Here is a 27687-nt window from a genome sequence, read left to right as displayed (position 1 = left end):
CCATACTAAACTGCAAGTGAATTTGCAGTATGAAAACTCCCATGTTTCCTCAGTTATGGGAAATTATCAGACATTTTCTCTTTTAATATTGCCTTTTTCTTAATCTCTTCTTCTGGGACACTGGAACTTTTCATTCTGTCCTCAATGTCTCTTAACTTTGCTGTCATCATTTTCATTTTTCTCTGTGTTATGTTCAGAAGTAATTTATTCTCTGCCCTCTGGTCTTAGGTGATTTTTTACCACTGATTTCTTTTTCATAATTGTATTTTTCAGGTCTGTGGCTTTGGCTTATTTATTTCTCAAATCTGCTTGATTTTTTTTCCTAATCTATGTTTTGTTTTTGTTTTTGTTTTTGCATTATAGATCCAGTTCCTTCTTTAATAAATTCTAACATGTTAAATATACTTATTTTTAAATCCACTTTAAATGAGTGTGTTGCAGCTAGTTCCCCAGATGGGATGACAGGTCTCCCACAGACATGTCTGTTGACCTTCTCTATTGGTAGTGGGGTTCCTTATGGGCTTGGTGGTGTTTGTATCTCTGCTCATCTTTTGTAGACACTGTCTTCCTGTTGTGTTCACTTTACATTAACACTTTCCTGCCCAATTATATTTCCAGAGTTTATTCCTTCAGCATAGGTAACTTCCTTTCTCCGTCCCAGTATTGTGGTTGTACCTATAAAGTGGGTATCTCTTAGGTGTACTACCTTTTTTGTTTCCTAAGTGCTAAAACAAATACATTGCAATGGTTTGACTTAACCAATGGGAATTTATTAACTCATGGTTTTGAGGCTAGAAGAGGTCCAAAATCAAGGCATCATCAGGGCAATGCTTTCACTCAGAAGACTGGCGTTCTGGGGCTGGCTGCCCGCAATCCTTGGTCCTTGGCTCTTCTGTTACATGGTAGTGCACACAGTGGCCTCTCTTGGCTTCTCTGAGCCCTGTTCACGCCTAGCTTGTTCCCTGTTGCTTTCTTCTCTGAGTCTCTGAATTTCATTCCACTTATAAAGGACTCCATAATAGGATTAAGACCCACCCCAATTCACGTGCGCCATTTCTAACTGAAGTAACCCTATTTACAATGAGTTCACACCCACAAGAATGGATTGTGATGTTTTTCTGGGTTACATACCTCCCAGCCACTATAAGTCCTTTTTCATTTAAACCCAGAACACAACTGAAAGAGAAAATGGGGTCTTTGCCTTTCTTATTTCTTTTTTAGCTTTTCAACCTTTCTGGGTTTTTTTTTGTTTTTTTTGTTTTTCATGATCTACCTTTACCTACATAGTTTTGGGCAAATTTTTAAAGAATGCAATATAGAAAATTGCAAGTAAAATGTCACTGCTTTGTTTACGTTTGTTATGTTTTAATTATTTAAAAAGCTATTTAAGAAGATTATAATGTGTGTGACACAATGACCTTGTTTAAGTTACTTAACCTCTCTCTTCTTTTAAGTAAGGACTATATTAACTCGTATTTATGAGCTTTTCCCCAATCTATGGTATATCCCAAGAACACAAGTTTTCATGCTTTTTAATCATGTTTTATTGTAATTAATTGGTTATGTATCTTTCTTAGTTAATAATTAAACCATGCTCCCAAGGGCATGGAAAACGTCTAATCCTTTTGGTATCATCTAAACCTAACGGTACCCATGGTGTTTGATACTGGTAAATTTAGAATGTATATGAGCTTTTAGCATCTGTGAACAGTTTTCTTCACTGTGGCTTTATTAAAGACAATTCTGCATGTTATTTTATTTTAACTGATGAATAAAATATTTGTACTATGGTAAATGGGGTCTGTCAGATCTGTGGATTTTCTTTTTCTAAAATGTCATTTTCAAGTTTTGGTGTTAGTTTGATGCTTTAAAGCCTTAGACACTACACATTCAAGTCAATCTTAATCAAATGGGGCTCACAGCCCCCTTCTGAGATTCATACAGAAGTTAATAACTATTTTCCCAGAAAAATGCACATACGTATGTGAACACGGTGGGGCAGGGGGGAGGAAAGAGGACTATTGCTCTAGTACAATACTAGTTTGCTAATTTGGGATCATTATTGGAAATCTGAGATTTACATTTTACTACTAATTTTTGAAAGGAAGAAAAAGTTGCACATTAAGAAAACAAACATTATCTTCTAGTGCCTTTTGCTCAGAGGACCGAAATTCATGACTCTTTGCAGCCACAAACACTTTTTGTTTGGTCCACATGGTACCTTTAAGAAAATTGAGGTGACCTTAAATTTTCAGGTTAAAATTGTAGTTCTTATTTCTCATACATATATTTATAGATAAAAGAATCTATAAATACATATCTGTGTATGAACTTGTCAACACTGGGCCCACCTTCCTCCAATCAACCAGGGCGGTGAAAGGCTCCATTATTAAGTAGGAGCTTGTGCTGTCCAGCTTGCACAGCCACACGAGTCCTTACTGCCTCTGTAATTCCAAAGCCAAGGATTAGTTGTCATTTTCATTGTGCTCAAACTGCCATTTACTTATAGCATGGAAATGGCTTCCTGTTTTCATATTTTTCTATCAAGAGTAGATAAATGAAAGTCAGAACAAGAAGGATACATACTTCAGGAGAAGCAGGAGACAGCAAATTTCTTCATAAAAGTAAGAAAGATGCCAATGCTTTTAATATTTACCCATCTGCTTTACATATTTATGTTAACTGCCTGCCCTCTGCTTTAGATGGTCAAATTGTAAAACCTGGGCTAAGCACAAGTAATCATTGAAATTTTCCTGAGCCATGTGTTTGCTACATTTGTTGTTGTTCTTATTGCTCGTTTGGGTGTTTTTGTTTGTTTGTTTCTTTTAATGTAGTGACAACCTAAATTTTCAAGCAAAGCACAGCAGAGCTTTACAGCATCAATTTAAGGCATCAAAGTAACATGTCTTTATCTTATTTTTTTCTACCCTATTCCTCTTTCTCTGAAATAGTCTTACTAACTTACTATCTATCTACACACATATGTATATTATCCTGTAAAGACAGATATATCTTTATAAGAAGTCTCAGGTCAGCTTGCATGATTCTGAATAATGAAATATGTAAATATTTTCACATATATTTATATTTAAAATTAAATGTTTTAACTGCCTGCATTTTCTCTGCAGCAGCTCCATGTACACAGTTGGTCTTATATACGTTTGACCGTCACTGTAGGACAATCCAGTGGCCAGTGGGCTTATTGATCTCTTTTCTCTTATAGTTCCCATTCCTCCTAGATGGAGCCTCCACTGCAAGGAGGTTTGAGCCTGGTTGCCAACATTCTGGATTTGAGCTTCCGGCTACGAGTTGATTAGAGGCTGAGAAAGGGAACAGCTCACTTGATTAGATATGCAGATTTTCCCTTAATTCCTCCATTTATAATTCTGTCGTCTGGTAGTACTTAGCATTTACTCTCTCTGAATTTATCTGGTTCATTTGTTTACCACTTTATCATCCGCCTCCTCCTAAAGTCTCTTTTCTGTCTTTTCACTGCTGTGCCACAAAACCTAATGCAGCACATAGCACATAGTAAGTCCTTGGTAAATATTTATTGAAAATAAATAAACTACAGTGCTCATTTTAACTAAAATCACTTAATGTCAAGGGCAGTATTTTGTCAACCATGTGCATGGTTTATGTCTCTGTCCACCAGGTGCGGTACTGGAATAATGGAGAAGAAGAGGAATCATCAAGTAAAGTGAAAGTGGCAGGAAGCGAGACATCAGCCAGACTCCACGGCCTGAAGAGCAACCTGGCATATTACACAGCTGTCCGGGCTTACAACAGCGCTGGTTCCGGGCCTTTTAGTGTCACAGTTAATGCAACCACCAAGAAAACACGTATGTGTCTTCTGATTTTTTTAAGTATTTTTTTATTGAGATGAAAGTCACATAACATAAAATTAACCATTTTAAAGTGTGCGTTTGGTGACATTTAGTACATTATTCAGCCGCCACCTCTGTCTAGTTTCAGCACATTTGCACCACCCCCACATAAAGCCCTATCCCCATTAAATAGTCACTTCCCATTCCCCACCCCCCAGAGCAAGTCCCTGGCAACTAACAAGAAAGCTGGCTTTCCGTCTCTGTGCATTTACCTATTCTAGATATTTCATATAAATGGAATCATACAATAGTTGTCCTTTTGCATCTGGCTTCTCTCTTCACAATGTTTTCAAGGCTTATTCGCATTGTAATATTTATCAATACTTCACTCCTTTTTACTGCCAAGTAATATTACATTGTATGGATATTCCACATTTTGTGTATCTGTCATCCATTGATGGGCATTTGGGCTGTTTCAGTCATTTGGCTATTGTGAATAATGCTTCTATTTATATTCATATACAAGTATTATTCATATTTTTTGAAAAATAATTTGCATTTTAAATGGCAGCCTTCTTTATCATTTTAAATGGACAACCCAAGTAATTAATTCTAATGATCAATATAAGTCTAATTCCAAATACTTGTAAACTCAGAACCACACATGTCTTCATCTTCATTATATCCCTAAATCTTTGGGTATAGACCCTGTTCAAGAAAATGAATGTTCACTTTTTGGAAAACCTTAGTATTCTAGTTTGCTAATGCTGCCGGAATGCAAAACACCAGAAATGGATTGGCTTTTATAAAAGGGGTTTATTTGGTTACGCAGTTATAGTCTTAAGCCATAAAATGTCCAAGGTAACACATCAGCAATTGAGTACCTTCACTGGAGGATGGCCAACGGGGTCCAGAAAACCACTGTTAGCTGGGAAGGCACCTGGCTGGCGTCTGCTCCAAAGTTCTGGTTTCAAAACGGCTTTCTCCCAGGATGTTTCTCTCCAGGCTGCAGTTCTTCAAAAATGTCACTCTCAGTTGCACTTGGGATATTTGTCTTCTCTCAGGTCCTCCGGAGCAAGAGTCTGCTTTCAAAGGCTGTCTTCAAACTGTCTTTCATCTGCAGCTCCTGTGCTTCTTCAGAGTGTCCCTCTTGGCTGTAGCTCCCCTTCAAAATGTCACTCAGAGCTTCACTGAGTTCCTTCTGTTTGCCAGCTCATTTATATGGCTCCACTGATCAAGGCCCACCCTGAATGGGTGGGGCCACGCCTCCATGGAAATATCTCATCAGAGTTATCACCTATAGTTGGGTGGGGCACATTTCCATGCAAAGCTAATCAGCACCAAAATATCTGCCCCACAAGACTGCATCAAAGAATATGGCTTTTTCTGGGGGACATAATACATTCAAACCAGCATACTTAGTATGGGGTGTTCAGTAATAAAATCTATCCATTTTTCTTTTACAATGTTATAAGCAAAATTGGGTTTATTTTCATCTTTTTTCAGTTTGCCAAAGCTTGATTATTTCAGATAAGTATGAATAAATTAAAGTTCAGGACAAGAAGTCAGGAGTTATTTTTTCCCTTTTTTTCTTTATTACATTATTCAAAAGATGACAATGTACTTTAAAATGTCATCAGAAAATGTTGGTCCACATGAATATATTGACACTTTAAAATCTTTAACCAGAGATGTCAGTGTTACCTGGCAAACTGAGTCTGTTAGCTATGTATTCACAGGTACATTCACAAGTCCCAATTATGAGTTAGACTTAACCTGGCTTTAAATTAATATACAAGAAAGTCAGTATTCTGCAATTTCATAGACTCCTGCATATATTTCAGTTAGCCTGATAGCAAAAATGTATATTTAGTCATTGTATTTTATAGCCACCTGCTCACAATACAACCATTTGCGTTGCCATCACTGCCATCAAAATTGCTAACCATGATCTATAATATTCTGCATCTCAAGTGCTTTATGTGCATTCCCATATTTAATCCCCATAGCAGCACATGAGATTGGTACCATTATTATTTCTATCTTTAAAGTGAGAAAAGTGGGGAATGGAGAGGTTAGGCAAATTTAGCACAATGATATATTAATTTTACTTACAGACAATTGGTCGTTTTTTCCCTTTATTTTCAGAATTTTTTAATTCACTAAAAGTCTCTGCTTAACTGGCTTTATATAAAAATGAGACAATTATTATGATGGATTGTCAATTTTATTAATGCATTTCTACATTTCTTCTATAATTCCCAATCTGTTATAACATACATTTGTTGCTAAGAACTCTAGTAATAAAAAAGATACCTATTCTGTTTATTCTCAACATTGTGAATATAATTGGCTAGCATTGTTGTATATTATTTAGAATCTATGGCAAACATCATTCTTCTATCTTGGATTTTAATTAGCCAGTGTTAATTGATTCAGGGAAGCTCAAATGTTTATCTTTGCATTATCTATAGAAAAGAGAGTCTGGCCACCAACTTACTAATGAGCATTGCAAAGCAAGAGTTTAGCAACAAACCATTTTAATCCCTTTAGTAGCATCCATTTGCAAACAGCCACCTAACGTGAGAATTAATCATTATCCTTAAATAATTATTAGGGGAAATCTGACCCAATCCCTTATTCATAATGCATGATTGCAGATAGGCCAGGGAGCACGTGTGTTTGGAAGTATTAAACTGAAAATGTTCTGTATTTATAACTCTTTCCTAAGTATGTTTAGTCTTCTCAAAAAGAGTTCTGAATTAGTAAGGTTTAAATATGCATCATTATTTATACATTCAAAGCACAGCATCAATCAAAAATTCTGATTGCAAAACTATATGCAAACAAGTTTATCTGGCTCTTTCCTCTGATATGATGACATGCTAGGAAATTATGATTGTAAGAGACACAGTGTGACATCATGGTGAGATCAGTGGAGGGCAGAGTGAATGATGAAGGCAGAAGGAAAAGATATTTTAAATCAATAGCAATATTATGATGATGTAAAATGAATAAAATTTTAAAAGAAGCAAGTCTCCTTTAGAATTTAGAGACAGTGTATAAATACTCGATCTAAACTGAAAATCTGTGCCTTATAACAGTGATGTTAATGGCTTAGTTTCGTAGAACTGCCCTAACAAAGTACCAAAACGTAGGTGATAAAACAACGGAAATATATCGTCTCACAGTCCTGGAGGCTGGAAGGCCAGTGGTTCCTCCGAAACTTGTTTGGGGGAGATGTCCTGGCCTCTTCTAGCTTCTGATGTTTGCCAGAAATCCTTGGCGTTCCTCAGCTGTCCCTGCTGTGCTTCAGTCTCTGCCTCTGTGGTCACACTGCGTTCTCCCCCATCCCTTGTCTGTCTGTCTCTGTTCCAAATTTCCTCTTCTTATAAGGACACCTGTCATACTGGATCACGAGCCACTGTAATCCAGTTTGGTCTCATCTTAACTAATCACATCTTCCAAGGCCCTTTTTCCAAATAAGGTCACATTCACTGTTTTGGCGGGGACACGGTCCCACCTAATAATAATGGCTAACACTTACTGAGCACTTTCCAGTCACTGTTCCAAGCACATTTTAAGTATGGGTTCTTCATATTCACAGCAGCATCATGACTTAAAAGCAGTTAGTATACTCATTTTACAGATGACCAACTGAGATCACCCAGGATGTGGCAGGATAGGTGTCCAAACCCAGAGATAGTCTTAATCACTGTGCTATACTTTTTCAACCACAAAATTAGAATATTTATGATTCATTTAATACTAGTATTTATGGAGAATTTGATCTGTGCTGAGGAACTGGGTGAGGTGATCAAAGACAAACCAGACTCCTGAGTTCATTGAGCTGTAGTCTAATGGGAATTCCAACAATTGAATAAAATCCCTTCAAAATAATATATTTGTATTGCTTCAGTTCAACTAATATGGATGTTGATCTAACAGTGTTATTAGGAAAAAGTTTCCTACATTGGGTGGGAAATTCATATGGATAATTAAAACCCCTAGGCATTTTAAGATTGTATGTAAAGAGCATCTGTTAATTTTCAAAGTTCATATTAAAATCCTCTTTACAGACATGTGTACATTGTTAAAAAGCAGTACATTTTAAAACCATTTCTAATATTGCCAATGGTAGCTCTTAATAGTTATCCTAAGTTTTGACATTGGTTTAGCTTCAAATCTTTTTTAAGAATTTTGATAAATTCATTGCTATGAGGTGAATTAATCCTCATGCCTCAGGCATGAAGAACTAAAGTAACACTTTTGTTTGCTTGCTTGCCACCTGTCTACCCCTCTGGATTGTAAGCTTTATGGGGAAAGAGTCCCTCTTAGTATTGTCCACCCAGCCCCAGTGTCCAGCACAAATGCATTACATAGTAACCACTCAGTGTTGAATGGATAGCTGAATAAATGAATGCAACCTAAAGAAGCAGGCATCCTGAAACAATGTTATTAATAAAATATGTGTCCTCTAGACTGTTCATTATGAATTCAAAACACATGCTGTAGTTCTCTATCATTGTGCTTAAAATGTGCAGGTTTCATGCCGTTGTTATTATGGAATTTCATAAGCAAGGCTTTATATCAGTACAGATCATGGGAGATATTTTTGATTACTTGAACTATCACAAGAATTCTTAAACTAAGTGTGTTAGCTTCCATTTAACACTAAATTTTTCATATTAAAATACTTGTGTTTTTAAAACCCGATTCTAAGTTAAACACTAGTTAGCCTCTGAAAAGTTGGGTCTAATTTGGGTCACTTGCAACCCAAAGAGAACTAGCTCTTATCTAAAGGGACTGATGGACAATTTGCAGATGGCTTTTAGTTGATGAAATTCATTGACATCTAAAAAAATTGAGAGTTTTCTGTTCAGAGATTGCAAGAAGTAATCCGTAGGGCAAAGATTCTTGTTTATATGACTGAAAATTTCAGTGATAGTTTTGGTTTTATGCATGGCTGGCCTCAGACACTCAAACAACATCCTCATGGATTGTTTAATAGGATCGCAAACTGAACATTTCAGAAACTGAGTTCTTGGTTGCTTCTTCACTCCATTGAAAACTTGTCCCTTCTACAATCTTTCCTGTCTCAGTAAATTCAATTTCATTATTTCATTGCACTGGCCAGAAATCTTGGAGTCACCATCATCTCCTCTGTTTCTCTCATAATGTACAACTAATCCAAAATCTGACCTAAATTTATCCAAAGTCAACCACTTCTTACAGCATGCATTGCTGAAACCCTGATACAAGCGGCATCCATCTCTCACATGAATTGGGGTAATGGCCCCTTTACTGTTCAACCCATTTCCTTCCCTTAGGCCAGAGTGATGCTGATTATTTGACTTCTCTGCAGAAAACCCCCCATGGCTTTCCATCCCACCCCTGATAAATGCCAAATCCTTAAATGCTTGACAAGGCCTCATACAATCTGTCCCCCAATTCCTGCTCCAACTCGTTTCCTACTGTTCTTCTTGGTTCTTCTTTCATTTTAAGGCTCTACATGTGCAGTTTCCTCAGCCTAGAAAGCTCTTCCTCCAGATACCCATGTAACACCGTCCCCCCATCTCTTCAAGGTCTCATTCCAGTGCTACATTTGAGGTTGCAGCCCTTCTCCTCACATTCTCTTTTTCCCTGCTTTAGTCTTGTGTACGGCATTTAGATAGAGCCACCAAACATATTACATCTTATACTTATCTATTTTATTTTTCTCTTCCCCAGTCTGCCCTGACTGAAATCTAAGCTTCTTGAGGCAAATGTGTTGCCTCAAATGTGTTTTGAACATTACTCTATGCCCCATGTCTAAGGGATCATAGCTGGTGCCCAGTAAGTATTTGTTGAATACATGATTACTCTTTCCATCTCTTGCCTCTGGTCCATGGTTGCATTATTTTCTATAGGGTCCCTCCTCATAACAAGATTGCCAATAGCACCTGAAGGGCAATTTTCTTTCAACCAAATGCTTTGGAAAACATGGACAACTCCTTTCTTACTATTCCACTCAGGGCCAAGTAGAGTTCTCTTTGGTTCAGCTTAGGCTGATGTCCAATCCTGAACCAGCTTTTGTAGTCAGTTGGCAGAAAAATTCGATTGGTCTGGACTGGATCCCATGCTGAGACTCTCTTGGAACAAAGGGGGAGCCTATCTTTTTATGCCTTCACTGATTATTGTACATCTTTATCCACTTGGGAAAATAGAGTAACATTAAATGGAACAATTAGTTTCACACTAGTGTCTTTGCTTTCACAAGTGGAAAAAGAAACTCATCCATGTAAGTTTAGCCAAAATCAATTGCCTGAGTTTAAGGAAACCAATTAGGTGTATCTTCAGGAAATAAAAAGGAAATATATGTAAGACAAACACTAAAATTATCTGAGTCAGAATATTTCAGTTTTTCTGATAAAATGGATATTGCTTCAAGCACATAATTTGAAAATTCTAAGATTTTTGTATATACAATTAAATTATGCAATCCTCTACTCTAAGACATGGCTCTGGATACATTTTAATGAAGCATTTCCCACAATTTATATATGATCCACCATATCAATTTTTGCCATTTCTGTAGGCCTCTCCTAATAATGTGTACCCAATATTTTTCTTAAAAATTAACCTGTAATTTTTATTTAAATTTTAAAAAATGGGAACTAATTTCCATTACTTATCTGAGTAATGGAAAACCAGTATCATTGCCATAAACAGATGTCAACAAAATTATACATTTAATAATAATAATAATAAACAATGAAAAAACCTACCCTCCATTTTAAATTCTAGCAAAATACCCTTGAATGTACAAAACTCTGATCTTGCTCCCTCGTTTTTTAAGATGTTAATATTAGAGGAATATTAAAGACTTATAGCCCCCAAATCCAACTTTTCCTTTGAGGTAATGGAAAAACTAAAAGGGTGTTTCTCTCTAGGTAACCAAATGTTATTTGGTGACTTGTCTGTGTATCACATAGCACACATCTGACATAGCACAGATCACACACACAACACTGGAATACACTGCTTTATTAATGTATGTTCCTCAGATGTGGTAGTTGCTCTTTCCCTGTGTATGGACTTCAACAGATTTGTTCCTGACTTTGTAAGCTCCAAAGAAAGATAACAATATAATGTTGAACTTTACCAGAATTCAAAGAGAAAGTTTCAGCTAATACAAAATCCAGTAATACCTCTGGCCAAATGTGTGAATGTTATGAACTTTACTTTGTAAGGACCTTGGCACCTTTTTTTGCCTATGAATCCTGGTGACAATTGTAAATGTTTCTGCTTGGAGTTTGCAAGTGCTAATAATTTCATTAACTGAAGGAGAAATTTTGGTCAAGGAAATTTCCAGTCACTGAAAACAAAGTATATCTTTCCTGACTTTTGAGGTTGGAGCCCCCTGGCCAGTATTTTTGGAGTTGTTGCCAGTGAGTCTAGAAATAGATGTTTCTGTCTTGTTTTTAAAAATTGATTAGATTTCCTATGATAAGGACTGAGATCTAGTAAAATAGTGTGGGTAATTCCAAGACAAATATACCTCATTATTTAAGAGAAACTGGCTTTCTGCTACTTGATTTCTGCACAATGCTACTTGCTTAAGCAGTTTAATTATAAATGTTGATTATATTCTTCTCAAGTGAAGTCCAAGTGCAAAGTATTCTTAGCTACTAGTGATAATAAGCACTTATCACTTATGTCATCTAATTACCATCAGGTGGTCTAGGAAAAGAGTTGAGAAATATATTGAATTTTGTATAATTAATCACAGCAAGTACATGTTCTTAAAATTCTATATTTTAAATGTAAATGCCAGCTTCACTGTCATCACTATGGAGATCAGCATTGAAAACTCTGTACAAAATTATTTATTTTAGGAACCTCTACTTTTTATTATATAAAGGAAAATATATTATTTGTGGAAAATTTGGAAAGAAGAAAGTTGTAGAGGAGGAAATAAAAATTTTCCATAATCCTATCACAAAGAAAATATACCATCTTTAATATCTTTGACTGTTCTTTCCAGACTTTTGCTCTGTAGAGTGTTTTTCTTAGGCAGTGGAGATTATGCTGTATATTTAGTTACTATAAATTGTAACAATTTCTGCATGCCATTAATAATTTCTCATAAATATGTTAATATATATATAGTACTCTATTGCAACACTACACCAACATTTATTTAGCCATTTTCCTATTGGCAGACATGTCTTATAATCCTAGATTCATCCAATCAACAGCCTTATAGTAATAACTTGTTTGCAGGCAAGTGACAGCAGATAAGTAAAATCTAAAAAGCTTATGTTGAAAAGTTTAATAATCAAATCCACAGAAGAAATCATAGAAGGTGCTAAAAGAACAATAATAATAAAACTTCTCCAGATAGTATTATTTTTGTCATGTAGCATTTGAAATAATTTTATAGGCTATCAGTTAGCATTATGATATAAATCTAATGATATGCCACCTTTATAACAGAAATAAAATAGTTTTTACCATTTGTCTACTTCAGTATAATATCCGCATTAGAAATTGAGTTGACAGAGGAAACTATCAGATCTGAAATTGAGAAATGATTTCTTAAAAATTCAAAATATAGTCCATCAATCAAGTTAGGTCAGATAAAGTTTGGAACCGATTCTAGTTTGGGTTTCCACAGAGGACAGAACATGAAGAGTAAAATTAGAAGTCATAGGAGATAGGCTATTAGCTATTTCCTGCCCATTCTCACCTCAGTACTTGCTTCCATGCCTTTACACAAATTCATTCTGTTGCTTCTAAACTATTTAGACTATTGGTTAATAGCTATGTCGGTCAGATTAGGCTAGTCTAGACTGCAGAACCACAAACCCTCAAACTTCAGTGGCATAAAATCACAAATGTTTATTTTGCATTTATACTACATGTCCATCACAAGTGAGATTCAGATCTGATCCATGCCATATTCACCCCAGAACCCAGAATGAAGGAGCAGCCACTCACTGGGACATTCTCATGGCAGAGAAAACAGTGAGATTATGCTTTTCAATGACTTGTAAAGCTTCTGCTTGCAAGTGGCACATGCCACTTCTGCTCATATTCCATAGGTTGAAACATGTCAAATGACCAAGACTGATGTCAGTGAAATGCCACAAGAGGGGGAAGTATGTCTTCCTCTGGGCTGGGGCACCACAAGTTCCACGCCCAAGCCTGACCTCAATGAGGTAGGGAAGCATAATCCTAAGGGTGGAGCAGGGGATTTGCAAATATTTAAAACAATAATTTAATTTACCCTATCAGTCAATAAATCAGGATTATATACAAAACGTCTCTGAAAGATTTAAGACTGTATGTCTGGTATCTAAGGATCCCTCCCTTTTCTGCCTGCACCCCTCTTCCTTCATATTCCCTCCTTCAGAAGCCACAATCTCAAGCCTTTCTAGAAATGAAAATGTTGTTATATTTTAGAGATTTATGCCACAAGTTAGATTACTTACCTCAGTAGGTCAATAAAATGTCTTCTTAGCTCTAGCCTATTCTTGTTCTCCATCAGTGTAGGCCCAATGTTTCTGATCTTTTGATTTTCCCCAAGAAACCAGAAATCCAGACCTTTTTTTTTTTTCCTCCATGAATGTCTTTATTTTATTACTCATCTACCCATACACTGGATAAAGGGGCTGTCAGTCACAAGGTTTTCACAATCCCATGGCCACAAGATGCAGGCCATATAATTATACAATCATTATTAAAGATCAAGGCTACTGGATTACAGTTCAGCAATTTCAGGTATTTCCTTCTGGCTATTCTAGTACACTATGAACTAAACAGAAATATCTATACAATGAGTCTATAGTTACAGTTGTTTGTTCAATCCTAACTTCTCAGTTACACCTCCTCCCTCTCATTTGATCAGTCTCTCAATCTTCAGGGAGTTATGGGCCATGACCATTCTAACTGACCCGTGCTGAAAAGGAATGTCAACATTATGGCTAGAGTTGATATTCTTGGAGTAACTGGTACCTCTGGGTTTCAGGGCTTATCTGGCATAGGAGCCATCTGGAGAAATCCAGATCTTAAATGAAGGTGCTCAAGGTTTAAATTTTGGCAACTAAGTAAGAAAACAACTAAATAAAATATAGTGTTTAGGTTAGACAAAAAGCATCTGTGAACTGGATTTGGTTGAGGAGCTTTCTGGTTGCAGCATCTGATTTAAAGCTTCAAAGTTACGAAGTATTTTCGCATATTTAGAATCTTTTAATCTGAAAAGAGCTCTACCAGCTTTTCCCCTCATTTTACATGTGGGAAACTGGCTTCTTTTAGGTAAAGAATGGTTGACCAAAGACTGTGACTTGAAAAGGGCCCCATTGAATTTTGCCTGCCTGAAGCTTCTTAGAAAGACCTTTTGTGTAGTATTATAAGATTACTCCCTGATGGTAGGGTAGCCTTTTTTAGAGAGAGTTTGTGAAAGAGTGCATACTTGAGCTTTGACCTTAGAAAGATATACAGGAATGGTATATAAGGCTTATTATGAAGAAACTCAAGTTCTGGGAGGATGGAAACCGAAACTGGGAGGAAAATACTAAAGTGTTGGAGCACACCAAAAGTAAACTTGACCTTATTCATAATTTGCCCAGTGTTTTCCAACTCCAGTTACTCACTGATTCTTTGTATGATTTTTTTGCCATATACCAAAAGAACTTGCATTATTATTTACATAATATGCTACCTTTAGTACTTAAGTAGATTTGTTAAAAGGCAACTTCATATTACTGCTATAAATAGAAAATCGATAATTCTCTCCATTACAAGACAGTAGCCATAAAAAGAATTCTATGAAAATGAAAATAAAGCAAGTATTTAATAGAATAATATATATTTAAAAATGTTTAAAGACACAATGAAATGCAAGTAAAAAACCTAATTGATTTACAAAGAATGCATACTTGAATATAAGTTTTGCCATGAGTTGATCAGATGGTTTATGATTAGTTATTAACAGAGGGATATTCAGCTCTTGGTCACTTAGTTTAAGGTAAGTTATTTGTACCTAATAGTTTCCTTAGGTAAGATTTGGTTTATCTGTGACTGTGTTTTGGAGTCCTTACCAGATATGTGTGCATTCAGATGTATGCATCAGATGAATAAATCTGAGTCATTTGTGTTTACATAAAAGCCTTTGTTTTACACCCTTATTTAGAACCTAATTTCAGTGATCTATGTGTTTCTGTGTAAAGTGGATTACTATAAATGTATCAATATTGACCTTATCCAAAAGAATCCTATCTTGTGATCAAAGTTGAATTTGATTGTTTTTTCCTAACACAAAATATATAAATATTTAAAATTTAAAATGTGAGCTATCTAAAACCATCCTCAGTGGTACACTTACAAATCCAGTCTTTGAGAAACACTTATATGGCCTATAGTTAGAAGTCAGAGAACATGTTTATCTCTGTGCTCATTGTACTTATTAAGTATGTAGATACTGGAAGAGAATTCCAGATAAAGATGCAATGTTCCCCAGGGTCTGTGTCATTCACTCAGTCTGCCAAGCTAGAATTATCCTTGCTTCTCATTACCACAACTGCAATTATCTCAATCATCTTTAGCTGTTGAGCCATACACAAATTTCAGATCTGCCCCACCCCTCCAACCCCACTGTCATCACTCTCACACGTGCCTTTATAATCTCTTACACAAAATATTAACAGTGCACTCCCAATAGTTCTCCTCCCAAGATTCTCCTCCTTTTCCCTCTGTCTCCCAGAAGATATATGAAAACAGACCTGAAGATATCAAAGGTCTGATCCCATCCTTTCCCTACTTTCAGTGATCTGTACCTTCTCAACTGCCTGCAGGAGAAATCCTTTTCTAGCACCTTTGACCTTCTAGACCTTTTAGCATCTGGCTTCTACCTGCTTCTCCAGCTGCATCTGCTATGATCCCTTTGCCTCACCCCTTCATTTTTACCACTCAGTTTCTGAGTTCCTCAGTGCACCTTTCTGTTTCACTCCTTTCTACTTTGGCATGGATGTGTCTCTCTGCCTGAGATGCCTTCCCCTCCCCTACATGTAAAATTTATATTCACCTTTCAGAATTCCACTCCAGAGGTCACCTTCTTATTCGTTTTTCTGATAACCCTTGAAAATTCTATTATTGTTAGTAAATAATGCTCATTAAACATCTATAATGCATTAGGCATTGTAAAATGTGCTTTTATATTATATAATTTACTTAATACTCATTCCATTGCATTACAACAATGTTCATTTCTGTTAACCTTTTTTCTGTTAACCCTTAACTCACATGAAGGGATGATAAATATGTCTTGACTAACCAATTCAAGTATTTAATTCATACATCAAATTTTTGCTGTTTTTCTTGTTCTGGTCTTTCTTTGTGTTCTCCTCTTTAACATGCAAATCTCAATATGGTTATCCATGTTTAATTTCAACTCTCAAGACTGATGACCAGTGTTACATGACCCAGTTTTGTCTTTGTGAAATTTATAGCATATATTGGAACGTTCCCTGGAAAACTTTCAACAATGTCTCTAGAAAACTGATTTAATTCTGATTTGCCACAAATAAGAAATGTCGCCGGCAAAATGTTGCCCTGCTTCCACTATGGTGAACTCTGTTTTCCTGATACTTATTCTGCGCCTTTACCCTATTGATACTACAAAGTGATTCTTTAATCCCTGAGGATGTGTTTCTTTCATTCAAACATCAGTTAGTCACACAGAAATATTGATTTGATATCTACTCTTGGCAAAGCACTGGTTTAGTGGGGAAAAAAAAATAAAAACAGAAACAAAACAAGCACATGGCTTTATTTATGTCAGAAACCAAATACCTTTGTTTGCAGGACACTTAGAGTTTAGTTAGGAAACTGGGTGTTATTTAAAATAAAACCACAATTAAATGTAAAGTTGTACTTGTGATGAGGACTTTGAAGAAAAGAATATTTGAAAAGAGCCCTACTTCAGTTCAAAAAGTCAGGAAAAGCTTTCCTAAAATAGTGAGAGTTCAGTGCATTTTGGAACACACAGGTTTTGTTATTCATTTTAACATCATTTGTAAATTTTTTGTTAGTCATTTAAGAGTTAAGGTCACAGATGGTTAGCACGTTGTAATGATGTGATATGAGAAGCATCAACTTTGGAGTTTAAGTGGAGCTGGTTTGAATCCACATGATAACTCTTATTGTGCATCTTAGCAAGTTTCTTTCTCTCTTTCCTTCTTCCTTCCTTCCTTCCTTCCTTCCTTCCTTTCTTTCTTTCTTTTTTTAATTCTCTGGGACTGGACTACCCATGTACAGAACTGAACATTGTTGTAATGGAATGAAATACGTATTAAGTAAATTATATTACATAAAAGCACATTTTACAATGCCTAATGCATTATAGATGTTTAATGAGCATTATTTGCTAATAATAATAGAATTTTGAACATGGAAGGAAAGTTTATCTTGACCCAAATTGTCCCAATGGTATTATTCTAACCAGTGGTGGTAAGAGAGATGATTTAAGGGTGGTTCACAAACACTCAGTCAAATGGTATGAATGCACGATTGTTAGAACATTTTCAAAAGTCTGTAATTCTCCGTGGTCTATTAGCACTATACAGGGCAGGTTTGATTTAATGCTGCTCAGATAACATACTTCGGCATGCTTTGTCCTACCAAAAGATTAGTTGAATGAATTCCTAAACAATAATATTCATGAATTAATGAACTTGATCTGCTATTTACAGTTGTCTGCTACTCCCTAAAATAAAGAGTTTAAAAATCTTTGTGAGGCACTTTTATTTTTAATGGCAAATATATGAAACAGGGACGTAACTGATGCTCAGCAAACACCAATGTTATTGAAAATAAGAGCCATCAGACACAGAGTAAACCCTTTATGTTTGCTTCTTTTCCATTTTTCTTTTTTTTGTTCTTTTTGTCCTTCCAAAAAATTATTCAAGCCAGGCTGAACCTGTTCAACTAATCTATTTTGGGACTAGTACAAGATCACTCCCAAAGTTATACTTGCTGTCATTTCTTCTGCAAGACTGGTGAGAGATAGGTGACTCAACCAAAATTACTCCAATTTCCTTTAACTTCCAAGAGCATACCTTTTGGTAGAACAAAACAAGCTGAAGTAGATTATCAGAGCTGCAACAAATCAGACCTGTCTTTTATAGCGTTAATGGTCCACAAGGAATCACAGACTTTGGGAAAATATTCTAACAGTTGTGCATTCATTCCATCTGGATTGAGCCATCAAGTCAGGGTTATTCATATTGTAACCCTAAGACACACACACACACACACTCACACATATAAAATTTATATTAATATATATAACAATATAAATGTATATATATAATTTATGTGTGTGTGTCTATATATACACACACATATATATATATAATTTTTGTTATCAAACCATTGCAGCCTGGACAGTCTTAGCTGACCCAAACTCATTGTTAATACCAAATCACAAAATTTTAAAGGCAACATGGAATAGTCTTAAAGAGCAGGCAAGAAGCAAATCTTATACAAGGAATATAATTTTATTTGTCATTAGTCATATAAATACATCTAAGAGGCCTTCCATCTGTAACTCCAGCCATCTTTCTCTCATGGCATGAGTCATTGATGTTTAGAAATTTCTCTGGACAGACATTCATTGCCCTGTTACAAATTCATTTAACCAAATCATATTCTGTGGTTAAATCCAGCACTGTTTGGGGTAATTACGATGTTATGATGCTGTTGCCAAATGCATAATATTATGTTTGCTATTTTGTGACTGACAGGAAACTGCATTTTCAGTATTCTGTCTGTGTTGCTATTGACAAGTCCTGTTTACCCCTAAGCGTGAGTTTACTATTTGTGTTCAAGAGAGGGAACTAAACTAATAATCCAAGTTTATAAACCTCAGAGAGTTTCTTTCATTCTCTAATGGAATTCTGATTGACCACTTAATGTTTTGTCTTCTTTTTCTCAACAATTGATTTAAACTTGGAAAAGGAAGACATTAATATATGGTCTCTGGTGCAGTATTTCATGTGTAGCTATTACATCATGGGAATAAATCCAAGTAATATTTATTTTTGTTTGCCATACATTTTGCACATTTCATCATACAAGGCTGGCTCAAAAATCATCCACACTTATCTAAATTTTCTAAACGGTACAACTCTACAGTTGATTTGTTCAAACACCACAATTGCATGGAACTTTGAATAGGAAGTGAGATACGGTAGGTTAGTATAGGCTGGAGTGAAATAGTGACACATCCCAGAGTAATTTGGGCAGATAATAAAAAATATATTTACAGCCTCCCCCTCCCCAGCCCTGAGGATCTGGGGGAAGGTGTGGATGTGTTGGACGTCCTCACCTGGACTGGTGTTGATGTTGTCACAAACATCGGGACTGGCGGTTTGATGTGCTGAGCCCTCGAGCATGGGACTTGCCCTTATGAAGCTCATTACCACAAAGGAGAGTCTAAAGTTGTATGTAGTGGTGCCTAAGAGTCTCCCCCTGAGTACCCCTTTGTTGCTCAGATGTGGCCCTCTCTCTGTCTAACTGAGCCATCTCGACAGGTGAACTCGCTGCCCTCCCCCCTACGTGGGACCCGACTTCCAGGGGTGTAAATCTCCCTGGCAACGCAGAGTATGACTCCCGGGGATGAATGTGGACCCGGAATCATGGGACTGAGAGTATCTTCTTGACCAAAAGGGGGATGCAAAATGCGACGAAATAGTTTCAGTGGCTGAGAGATTCCAAATGGAGTCGAGAGGTCACTCTGGTGGACATTCTTATGCACTATATAGATAACACCTCTTAGGCTTTAATGTATTGGAATAGCTGGAAGTAAATACCTGAAACTACCAAACTCCAACCCAGCAGTCTGGACTCCTGAAGACAATTATATAATAATATAGATTACAAGGGGTGACAGTGTGATTGTGAAGACCTTGTGGATCACACCCCCTTTATCTAGTGTATGGATGAGTGGAGGAATGGGGATAAAAAACTAAAGGACAAATGGGGTGGGATGGGGGAATGATTTGGATGTTCTTTTTTCACTTTTATTTTTTATTCTTGTTCTGGTTCTCTCTGATGTAAGGAAAATGTTCAGAGATAGATTGTGGTGATGAACGCATAACTATGTTATCATACTGTGGACAGTGGATTGTATACCATGGATGATTGTATGGTGTGTGAATGTATTTCAATAAAACTGAATTTAATAAAAAAAAAAAAAAATCATCCACACTTCATTTGTTGCGACTTTAATCTGCTCATTGGCAATTTCTCTCAGCCTCTATTTGTCAAAACTGGTCACACTCCTTGGCTCATCAACAAGCATCCCTTTAGTGGTGAATAAAGGAATTTCCTTAGTGCTACTATCAGCAGGTTTGCCGTGAAACATGAGAAATGGCCGAAAGTATATGATGAATAAGGTAAAAATGCATTATCTTGCAATTTAATTGAGATGCCTTTGTAAAGGGAAATTTAGCTGGTCTGTTATTTTTCCTGTTTCCACATATGTACCATGCATTATCAAAGAAAAACTATTCTACTTCTGCTAGCCTCCTATAATAGTCATTTATCTGCTCCCATGTAAAATATCACTCAATGCTCAAATTTGTTTTAATTTCTCATTTTGCATGTAAAGCTCCAAGTCAGCCACCTGGAAATGTTGTTTGGAATGCCACAAATACTAAAGTGTTACTTAATTGGGAGCAAGTCAGAGCAATGGAGAATGAATCAGAAGTAACAGGATATAAAGTAAGTTGAATAATTAGCAATGCATTCTTTCCTTACTTCTGGCAATACTTTCTAAGGAAAGCTAAGTTTAAATGAATTGTCCTAAAGTTCATGACATGGTTCCTATAATCTAATTTTGGCATGCAGATATGAAAATTTTAATAAGAAAAAAGTATTTTTCCAAAGTGATTTCTTAAGTATAAATTTAAGTGAAACCATTCTGCTCAAATTGGAATTATGGACATAATGTTTGTAAATTGTTCATTATGTTAACCAATTTAATGTTTCTGGTGCTCATTCATCTACTACTTAAAAACTAGCTAAAGTATTGATTCTTAATTCCTTAGTCTGGCTTTCAAGACCCATATATGGTCATGCCCTACCTTCCCAGTCTTTCTAATACCCAACCCAGCTTCTTCCAAAGAAGAAGTTCACTTTTCCCTGTCCTTGATTTTGGTAGCCTGATGAGTCTACATTTAGAGCTGTGAATGGGACTTATATTCTAGTGGATATAGAAAGACAAAGTAAAGAAGATAATTTCAGAGTGATAAGTGCTATGAAGGAAAAAAAAGCAGGCAATATAGTAAATAATAAGTGTATTTGTTCATGCATTTTAGGTTTTCTATAGGACTAGCAGTCAAAATAATGTGCAAGTCCTGAGCACAAATAACACTTCAGCTGAACTTTTGCTGCCCATTAAAGAGGACTACATTATTGAAGTAAAGGCCACAACAGATGGAGGGGATGGGACCAGTAGTGAACAGATCAGGATTCCAAGAATAACCAGTAAGTTGGCTGAAGTTTACATTTCCTTTATTTGTAGCATAAATGTTCTGAGCCCCCAACAGTGAGTCAACCAATGCTTCCTTGTTCATCTTCGTTCCCACCACGTCATTCACCTGAATCCTGCAAAGTTATGGAAAGTAAGAGATGAGGGCAGGAGGAATGGAAAGATAGAAAAGACATTGAAAATATTTAGCAAAGCTTTATTAATTTGAATTTTTGTTTTCTCATTCTGAACTCTGCCTTAATTTGCCTTTGGATTGCCTATAAAAATGGAGCACCCTAAACATTTTCTCAAGGGCCAAATTGAACCCACAGACTATTTTTAAGGACTTTTATGCTTCAGTTATTTGTCTCCTACAATATAGAAGAATCGTATCAATTCTTTTATAAGTAGAACAATTAAATTAATACCATTAAGGTCATAAATCACTTATGTTTTCCAAACCAAAAGATACATCTAGAAAAATTTCTGAGTTTCAGATTTGAAAGGAGGTTGACACTAATTCTTCCTTTCAAAATCTAAAGGAAACCTATTTTACTAAAGAAATTATACTTTTGGAATTAAGGGAAACAGACTTCTGCATCTGTATTTTACAGTGACAATGGTAAAACAAATTTTATCTTCTCTTTTAAATCCCAAATCTGAGGTTTTGGGGCCTGAATTTAAGTAATCATGAGTCTTCGTATTCCTGTCTTTATAGTCTATTCTGTAGATTTTAATGGCATATATAACTTTGTTCCCTGCTTCCTTTCACTGATCTTGGCCTAATCTAAAATACTAGGTGATAAAGATTGAAGTCTTTGTCTTTAAATTTAGAAAACAAAATGATTTACATCATTAATAATTTAAGAAAAAGGGAGATGTAGGAATTTTATCTTTCTGTGAAAGCATAAAGACAAGAATACTTAGACAAATAAAAACTAACTAAATTAAAATAAGCAAATGGAAAGTACTTTATTCCAGAATTGAGGGCTTTCTAATATAAAAAAATTGTGAAAAAAAGAAAAAAAAATTCAGAGTACAGACTTTACTGAAACTGTGCTTCAGAAGGGCAAAACCAGGAATTAACTTAAGCTTTTATTATTACTTTTTTTTTTAGGTTTTAAAATAATTAAGACATACTCTCTTGTTCCTAGAATAGAACATGGAATAAAGTTAATATTACAATATGGGCAAAATGGTACTATTAAATGGAGTAGGTTCTGTGGTTTTGCAGGGGCAGCCAATATTTTATCATTTTAGGGCTGCTGAGTCAAGAGTAGCCTTTTCATCTGACATCGGAGTCTTGCTGAGCTTGCATAGAGCAGTGGCTGCACAAGGCCATCTTTATGAAAATGGAATTTGGATTGCTTTTTTAAAGATGATGGTTCATACTATAGGCATTAACTTATCTGGAAATATGTCAAATATAGATACATGCACGAAGTTAAGAATAAAACTGAAGATTTTTCAAACCCTATCCTATGACATTTTCTTTAATTGAACCAGTGAATTATCTCAAAATTATTAATGCTAAAGTACAATTTTTTTCAAGATGATTAAGTTGTTAATCATTCAATATTAATTAAAGTTAAATAATACCAGATGATTAAAGTCTGCAGTAGTTCAAGAAAGTTAAACATATCAGTATAGATACTCTTGGCTCCTAGTATACAGTGCACTGATAAATAAGATGAGGGCTAATTATAAATTGTGGTTCCAGGTTAGGTTCACGCTGTGATTTGATTTTGATGAGAGGCATTACTTTTGCCTTAATTACTTATATTGGTATAATCCTTATTAATGAGATGTTCTTCCTCTTTGACAGATATGGATGCCCGAGGATCCACTTCAGCAAACTTGAATGTCCACCCTATGTCAAGTTATATACCTATAGTACTGTTCTTTATTATAAATGCTCTGTGGTGATAGTAACTCTTTTATTATTATTGTTATTATTATTATTATTATTTACTGGAAAGTTAATTGATTACCAAAAAAAGTGCTTTATGAAATGCAGTGAATATGCATGTTTTTTTTCCCCAACTCTGTATTTTTAACATTCTACTTCATTATAGGTAAAATATGAATACAATAAACAAAACACAGTAAATCCTTTTAGGGAAATCTGAAATGCCTTAATATTTACTTGATGAACCAAAGGAATTTACATATCGCATACTCAGAATTTTGATATAAATGTTCTTAAACTATGAGTTTAAACACTGCCTATGGATAAAGACACACTTCCACTCGTACGTCCACACAAAAGATTTTTTAAGCTGAAAAAGTTTTATTTAAGCCAAATGCGATTTGGAAGACTTAATCAGTATCATTGTGAAAATGCTCATGTTAATCCCCAAGGGTGAAAAATGCATTTTAAAAAATTATTCTCCTTGGAAGAAGTGATTAAACAGTGTTTTGGGAAAGTGATTAAACAGTGATTAAACAGTGTTTTGGGAAAATGCTAAACTATATCTTGGAAGAGTGCTATTTGGGTCAGAACACTCCTAATCGATTGTGAGACTACGAATCTCTTTACTCTCTCTACCTCTCAATTACTCATCTATGAAATGGGGAGATAATCATACCCATGTTATCTGCCTCTGCCCAGGAATTAGTTATTAAAAGATAAAGAAGGATATGTAAAAGTGCTTTGTTACCTTCAGTGCATGGCCTGTGGAAAGTGTTAGTATGACTTTCTTTAACCATATAAAGTCATGATTACCAGCCACATTTTAAAGCTTACATTCCATTGTAGATAATGCTTTCTTTTTCATTAAATGATATAAAATGGAAATGACTACATTTTATCTGTTCTCAAAAATTAGAAAAAGCGTTTTAAAATAAAAATAATTATTACCCCCACACCTATGATCAAGCTTTCAGATTTTATTAAAATATGGTGGATAAAATAAGGAACAACCTAAATCTCAACCAAATATTATGCAAAATTGTCATGATCCTTCATTTCCAATTTCTGATTCCATTAAGGGAGCCTCTCTTTTTTGGATGGCAGAGACGGTTTTTAATGAAATCCAGCCATCTGAGTGAGTCTGGCAGGCTTTTTAGTTCCTGAGTTAAATCCGTATTAGAACCACGGCAGCGTTGCCAACTTTGATGTGTATGACTCACTCTTTCAATATGTGGTTTTCAAAAGATTGTTGAAGACATGACTTCATAGCAATATGTAAAGAATTTATGAATTCTGGCAGATTGAGCATTAGACATTGCAAAATCAATTTTTACTTCTTTCTTACCACTTTCACATGTTGCAGGAACTTGTTCTTATTTCCAAAGATATCCGATTTTGAAACCAAGTTTAAATATCAAGAAAGGAAAAAATAGCAAAATTCTTATATCACCATAAAACATTACTTTACATTTAGACATACATTTAAAATAAAGTAATTGTACATAGAGGAAAGAAATATTTATAGCTCCTCCATCTGTATATACTGTATATATCTAGAAAAAATCTGAGTGACTTGTAGGTTTCATATGACCATTGTTATTTCCAGTCAAAATGTGGGAAATCACTTTCTCCAATTTCTGTATTTTATGCTAAATATAATGAGGTTATACCTTTTTATTAATTAGTAATTCTTATAATGTGTTCCTATACTTTTCATTTTCCAGATAATTACTCTGTTTCATGTCATTTCTAGCAAAATATCTCTATGAGATATGTACCTTGTTTCATATTGAAAAGTATGAAATTTACCTTTAAACTCCTTTGTGTGTATCCTATGGTTATCTGTATGTATTATTTTCTATTGTTCTAATAAAATTTATAACAGTAACATGCCCATGCATTATTAAATTTGGTATGGTCAAAAAAGACTTCTAATGAGAAAAATAGGAATCCACAATAATAATTATGCTGATGCTATCTTTTTCTAATATTTTTTAGCCAACCTTTGGCTCTCTGCTCTTTTAACAGGATATTTAAAAAAATAATTTTATAACCTCCTGGATAAGTAAAATCAGCAATTTGAGACAATGACCTCTGTATTAGAGGTATTTCAGGTATGGAGGAAGGGGCAGGAGGATGAAGCATTAACATTCACTTTACAGAATGATGGTGCTGGTTTCTTCTGTCTTTTATTTGGTTGAGGGTGGCCACGCCCATATTTTTGATCATTATGTTCTTAAAATTAATATTAACATCAACTTACAAGTTCTTCATGGTCTTTCATATTGGTATCACCATTAAAGAGAGACTTGCTGCTTGTTTTTAAATGATCTTTATGGTGTAACTATTCTAAATATATTTTTAAAGTATAATAAAAAATGTTAGTTTTTAATTAAGAAACAGTTCAAACTGTTGTAGATATAATGGAAATTAGAGCTATAATAAAATTCATTTTCTTACATGAGAATTGAAAAATTTGTTTAGAGGCAGGAGAATTAAGTGGCAAAAGTCGGGAGATTGTGTTTTGTGGGTGGGGATAGGGAATTTGGGCATCGATGCACATGTATGTGTGATGGGGAAGAGTGAGGGGTTGATTTTCAGTTTAAGTTAGTGGTCATAGGTTCATTAGTGTACCCTGTTAAAGGTGAAAGACCTGGGGGATCTTCAGAAAGAGATTATACCACGCAAACCAGGACACCAGTCCCAGTGTCCTCCCCAGAAGCCTGGACTGATTGACATGGTAGGATCAGGGCAGCTCTAGAATCACACTGCCTTAATTTGAATAATAACTATTTACTGGCCATGTGACCTTGCAGCATTTATATAACTTCTCTCAGCCTCAATTTTCCTCTCTGCAGAATGGGGACCAAGGTAACTTTGTCCTCATACAATTGCCAGCGTCAAATGAGACTATATACATAAAGTGGTTGAGTTGGCTCCACAGAGCATGGGGTGAAGCACTCTGGAAAGAGACTGCTTGGGTCTGTACCATGTGATTGGTCTTCAGAGAATGCTAAACCCTGCTGTGGGGCAGTTTCCTCTTTGTGAACTGAGGTCATCAGTGCTACCTCCCTAAAAGGGCTGGGAGTTATTAAATGAAATGATATATGGAGTGCCTGGAGCCATGCTCTCGTGAGTCCTCCATCAGACAGGAAAACAGATGGCATGGAACACAAAAGACAACCTTCTGAAGGTGGCTATGCTTTAGTATGTTTAGAGCTTTCCATCCATCTTATTCTACCGAGAGGAAAACTGTATGATTCCAGGGGTTTCTAGAAAAGGGTAAAGCGAGTCTGGTATCAGATTATTTTTTCATAGAAATATAATGTTGATGATGGCAATTTCCAGCTAAGTACTTTACCTGTTGTAAGTTAACCCTCACATCAATTTTATGAGTTAGGTACTATTATCAAGCTCATTTGACATGAAGAAACTGTGGCTGAAAAAGATTAATTGCACAGGGTCATCCTAGCAAGGGGAGAAGTCTAATTCAGTCAGTCTGGCTGTAACCCTGACCTCTCTAAATCAGATCCTTCAGATGTAGAATTTCTGAATAAGCCTCTCTAGGAAGAATTTTTAGTATGTTTTGCTCTGTTGCCATTGTTGATCAGAATTCAAATTAGGAAATGGGAAACCTGGGAACCCTTCTTTTCGGTATTGTGAATTTTGTATTTTCTCATTTTTATATAGAGAGCTGTCCAAACTAAAATTGGCCCAACTTCAGGATTCTTTAAGTACAGATTTAAAAAAAAATATTTTCTGTATTGGAAATATTTTCTAGGCTTTAGGTTTAATTTTTACCATATATTTCTCTTTAATTTTGAAGAGTTTGTGTAGATTCCCAATCATTTCACCCTTTGCAGTGACAAATGTAATAGTATAATTTCAGTGGAATAGAGGAAATACAAAATGATTAGAATATTACAAATTCTTTTTTTCCAATTAAAATCCCCCCTGCCGTTTCATATTCTTATAATGCCAGATTTTTTCAATGTAAAATGAATCTTAATTGGGTTCATTTTTTCTGAAGTATTCTACCCTTTTTAAAAATGAAAATTGCATGGATATTCATTATAATTTGGATACACTTCAGTAAATATTGGAGGTAAAATCAACCCACGGCAGCAATTACAAAATTAGCAATTAGTAAATTGTACCATTCTTTTGTAACAAAATATGTAAACAGAATAGGAATATGGTTTGTTCAAATGGTTGGATTATTCTACTGTTGTTTTTATTTGAACCAAGAGCCCTCATTTAATGTCTTACGTTACATGTAGGTGATAATTGCTACTTGAACTTGCATCAGAATAAATGCACTGATACAAAGATAAACCTGTAAGAAAAGGATGCTTCTGGTTTTTGTGTCTTCATTCTTATTCTTTACTGTTATTCTGGCTGTTGAAATTATCTGAAAGCCTGATGATTCTACC

The 27687-nt window shown here is 35.3% G+C and overlaps 1 protein-coding gene across 1 annotated transcript in view; it reads left to right on the top strand.

Annotated features, from left to right (window-relative positions):
- CNTN3 (contactin 3) overlaps positions 1 to 25086 on the top strand; it is a 402513-nt gene extending 377427 nt beyond the window's left edge. The window contains exons 20-23 of the mRNA XM_037800451.1: positions 3656 to 3842; positions 20482 to 20594; positions 21191 to 21359; positions 23168 to 25086. Of these exons, the coding sequence (XP_037656379.1) occupies positions 3656 to 3842; positions 20482 to 20594; positions 21191 to 21359; positions 23168 to 23268 (570 nt within the window). The 3' untranslated portion in view covers positions 23269 to 25086. The remainder of the gene's footprint in view (positions 1 to 3655; positions 3843 to 20481; positions 20595 to 21190; positions 21360 to 23167) is intronic.
- Positions 25087 to 27687: the final 2601 nt, after the last annotated feature.

Source organism: Choloepus didactylus, chromosome 1 (genome assembly GCF_015220235.1).
Source record: "Choloepus didactylus isolate mChoDid1 chromosome 1, mChoDid1.pri, whole genome shotgun sequence".
Classification (NCBI taxonomy): domain Eukaryota; kingdom Metazoa; phylum Chordata; class Mammalia; order Pilosa; family Megalonychidae; genus Choloepus; species Choloepus didactylus.
This window is presented reverse-complemented; position numbering and strand designations above follow the sequence as displayed.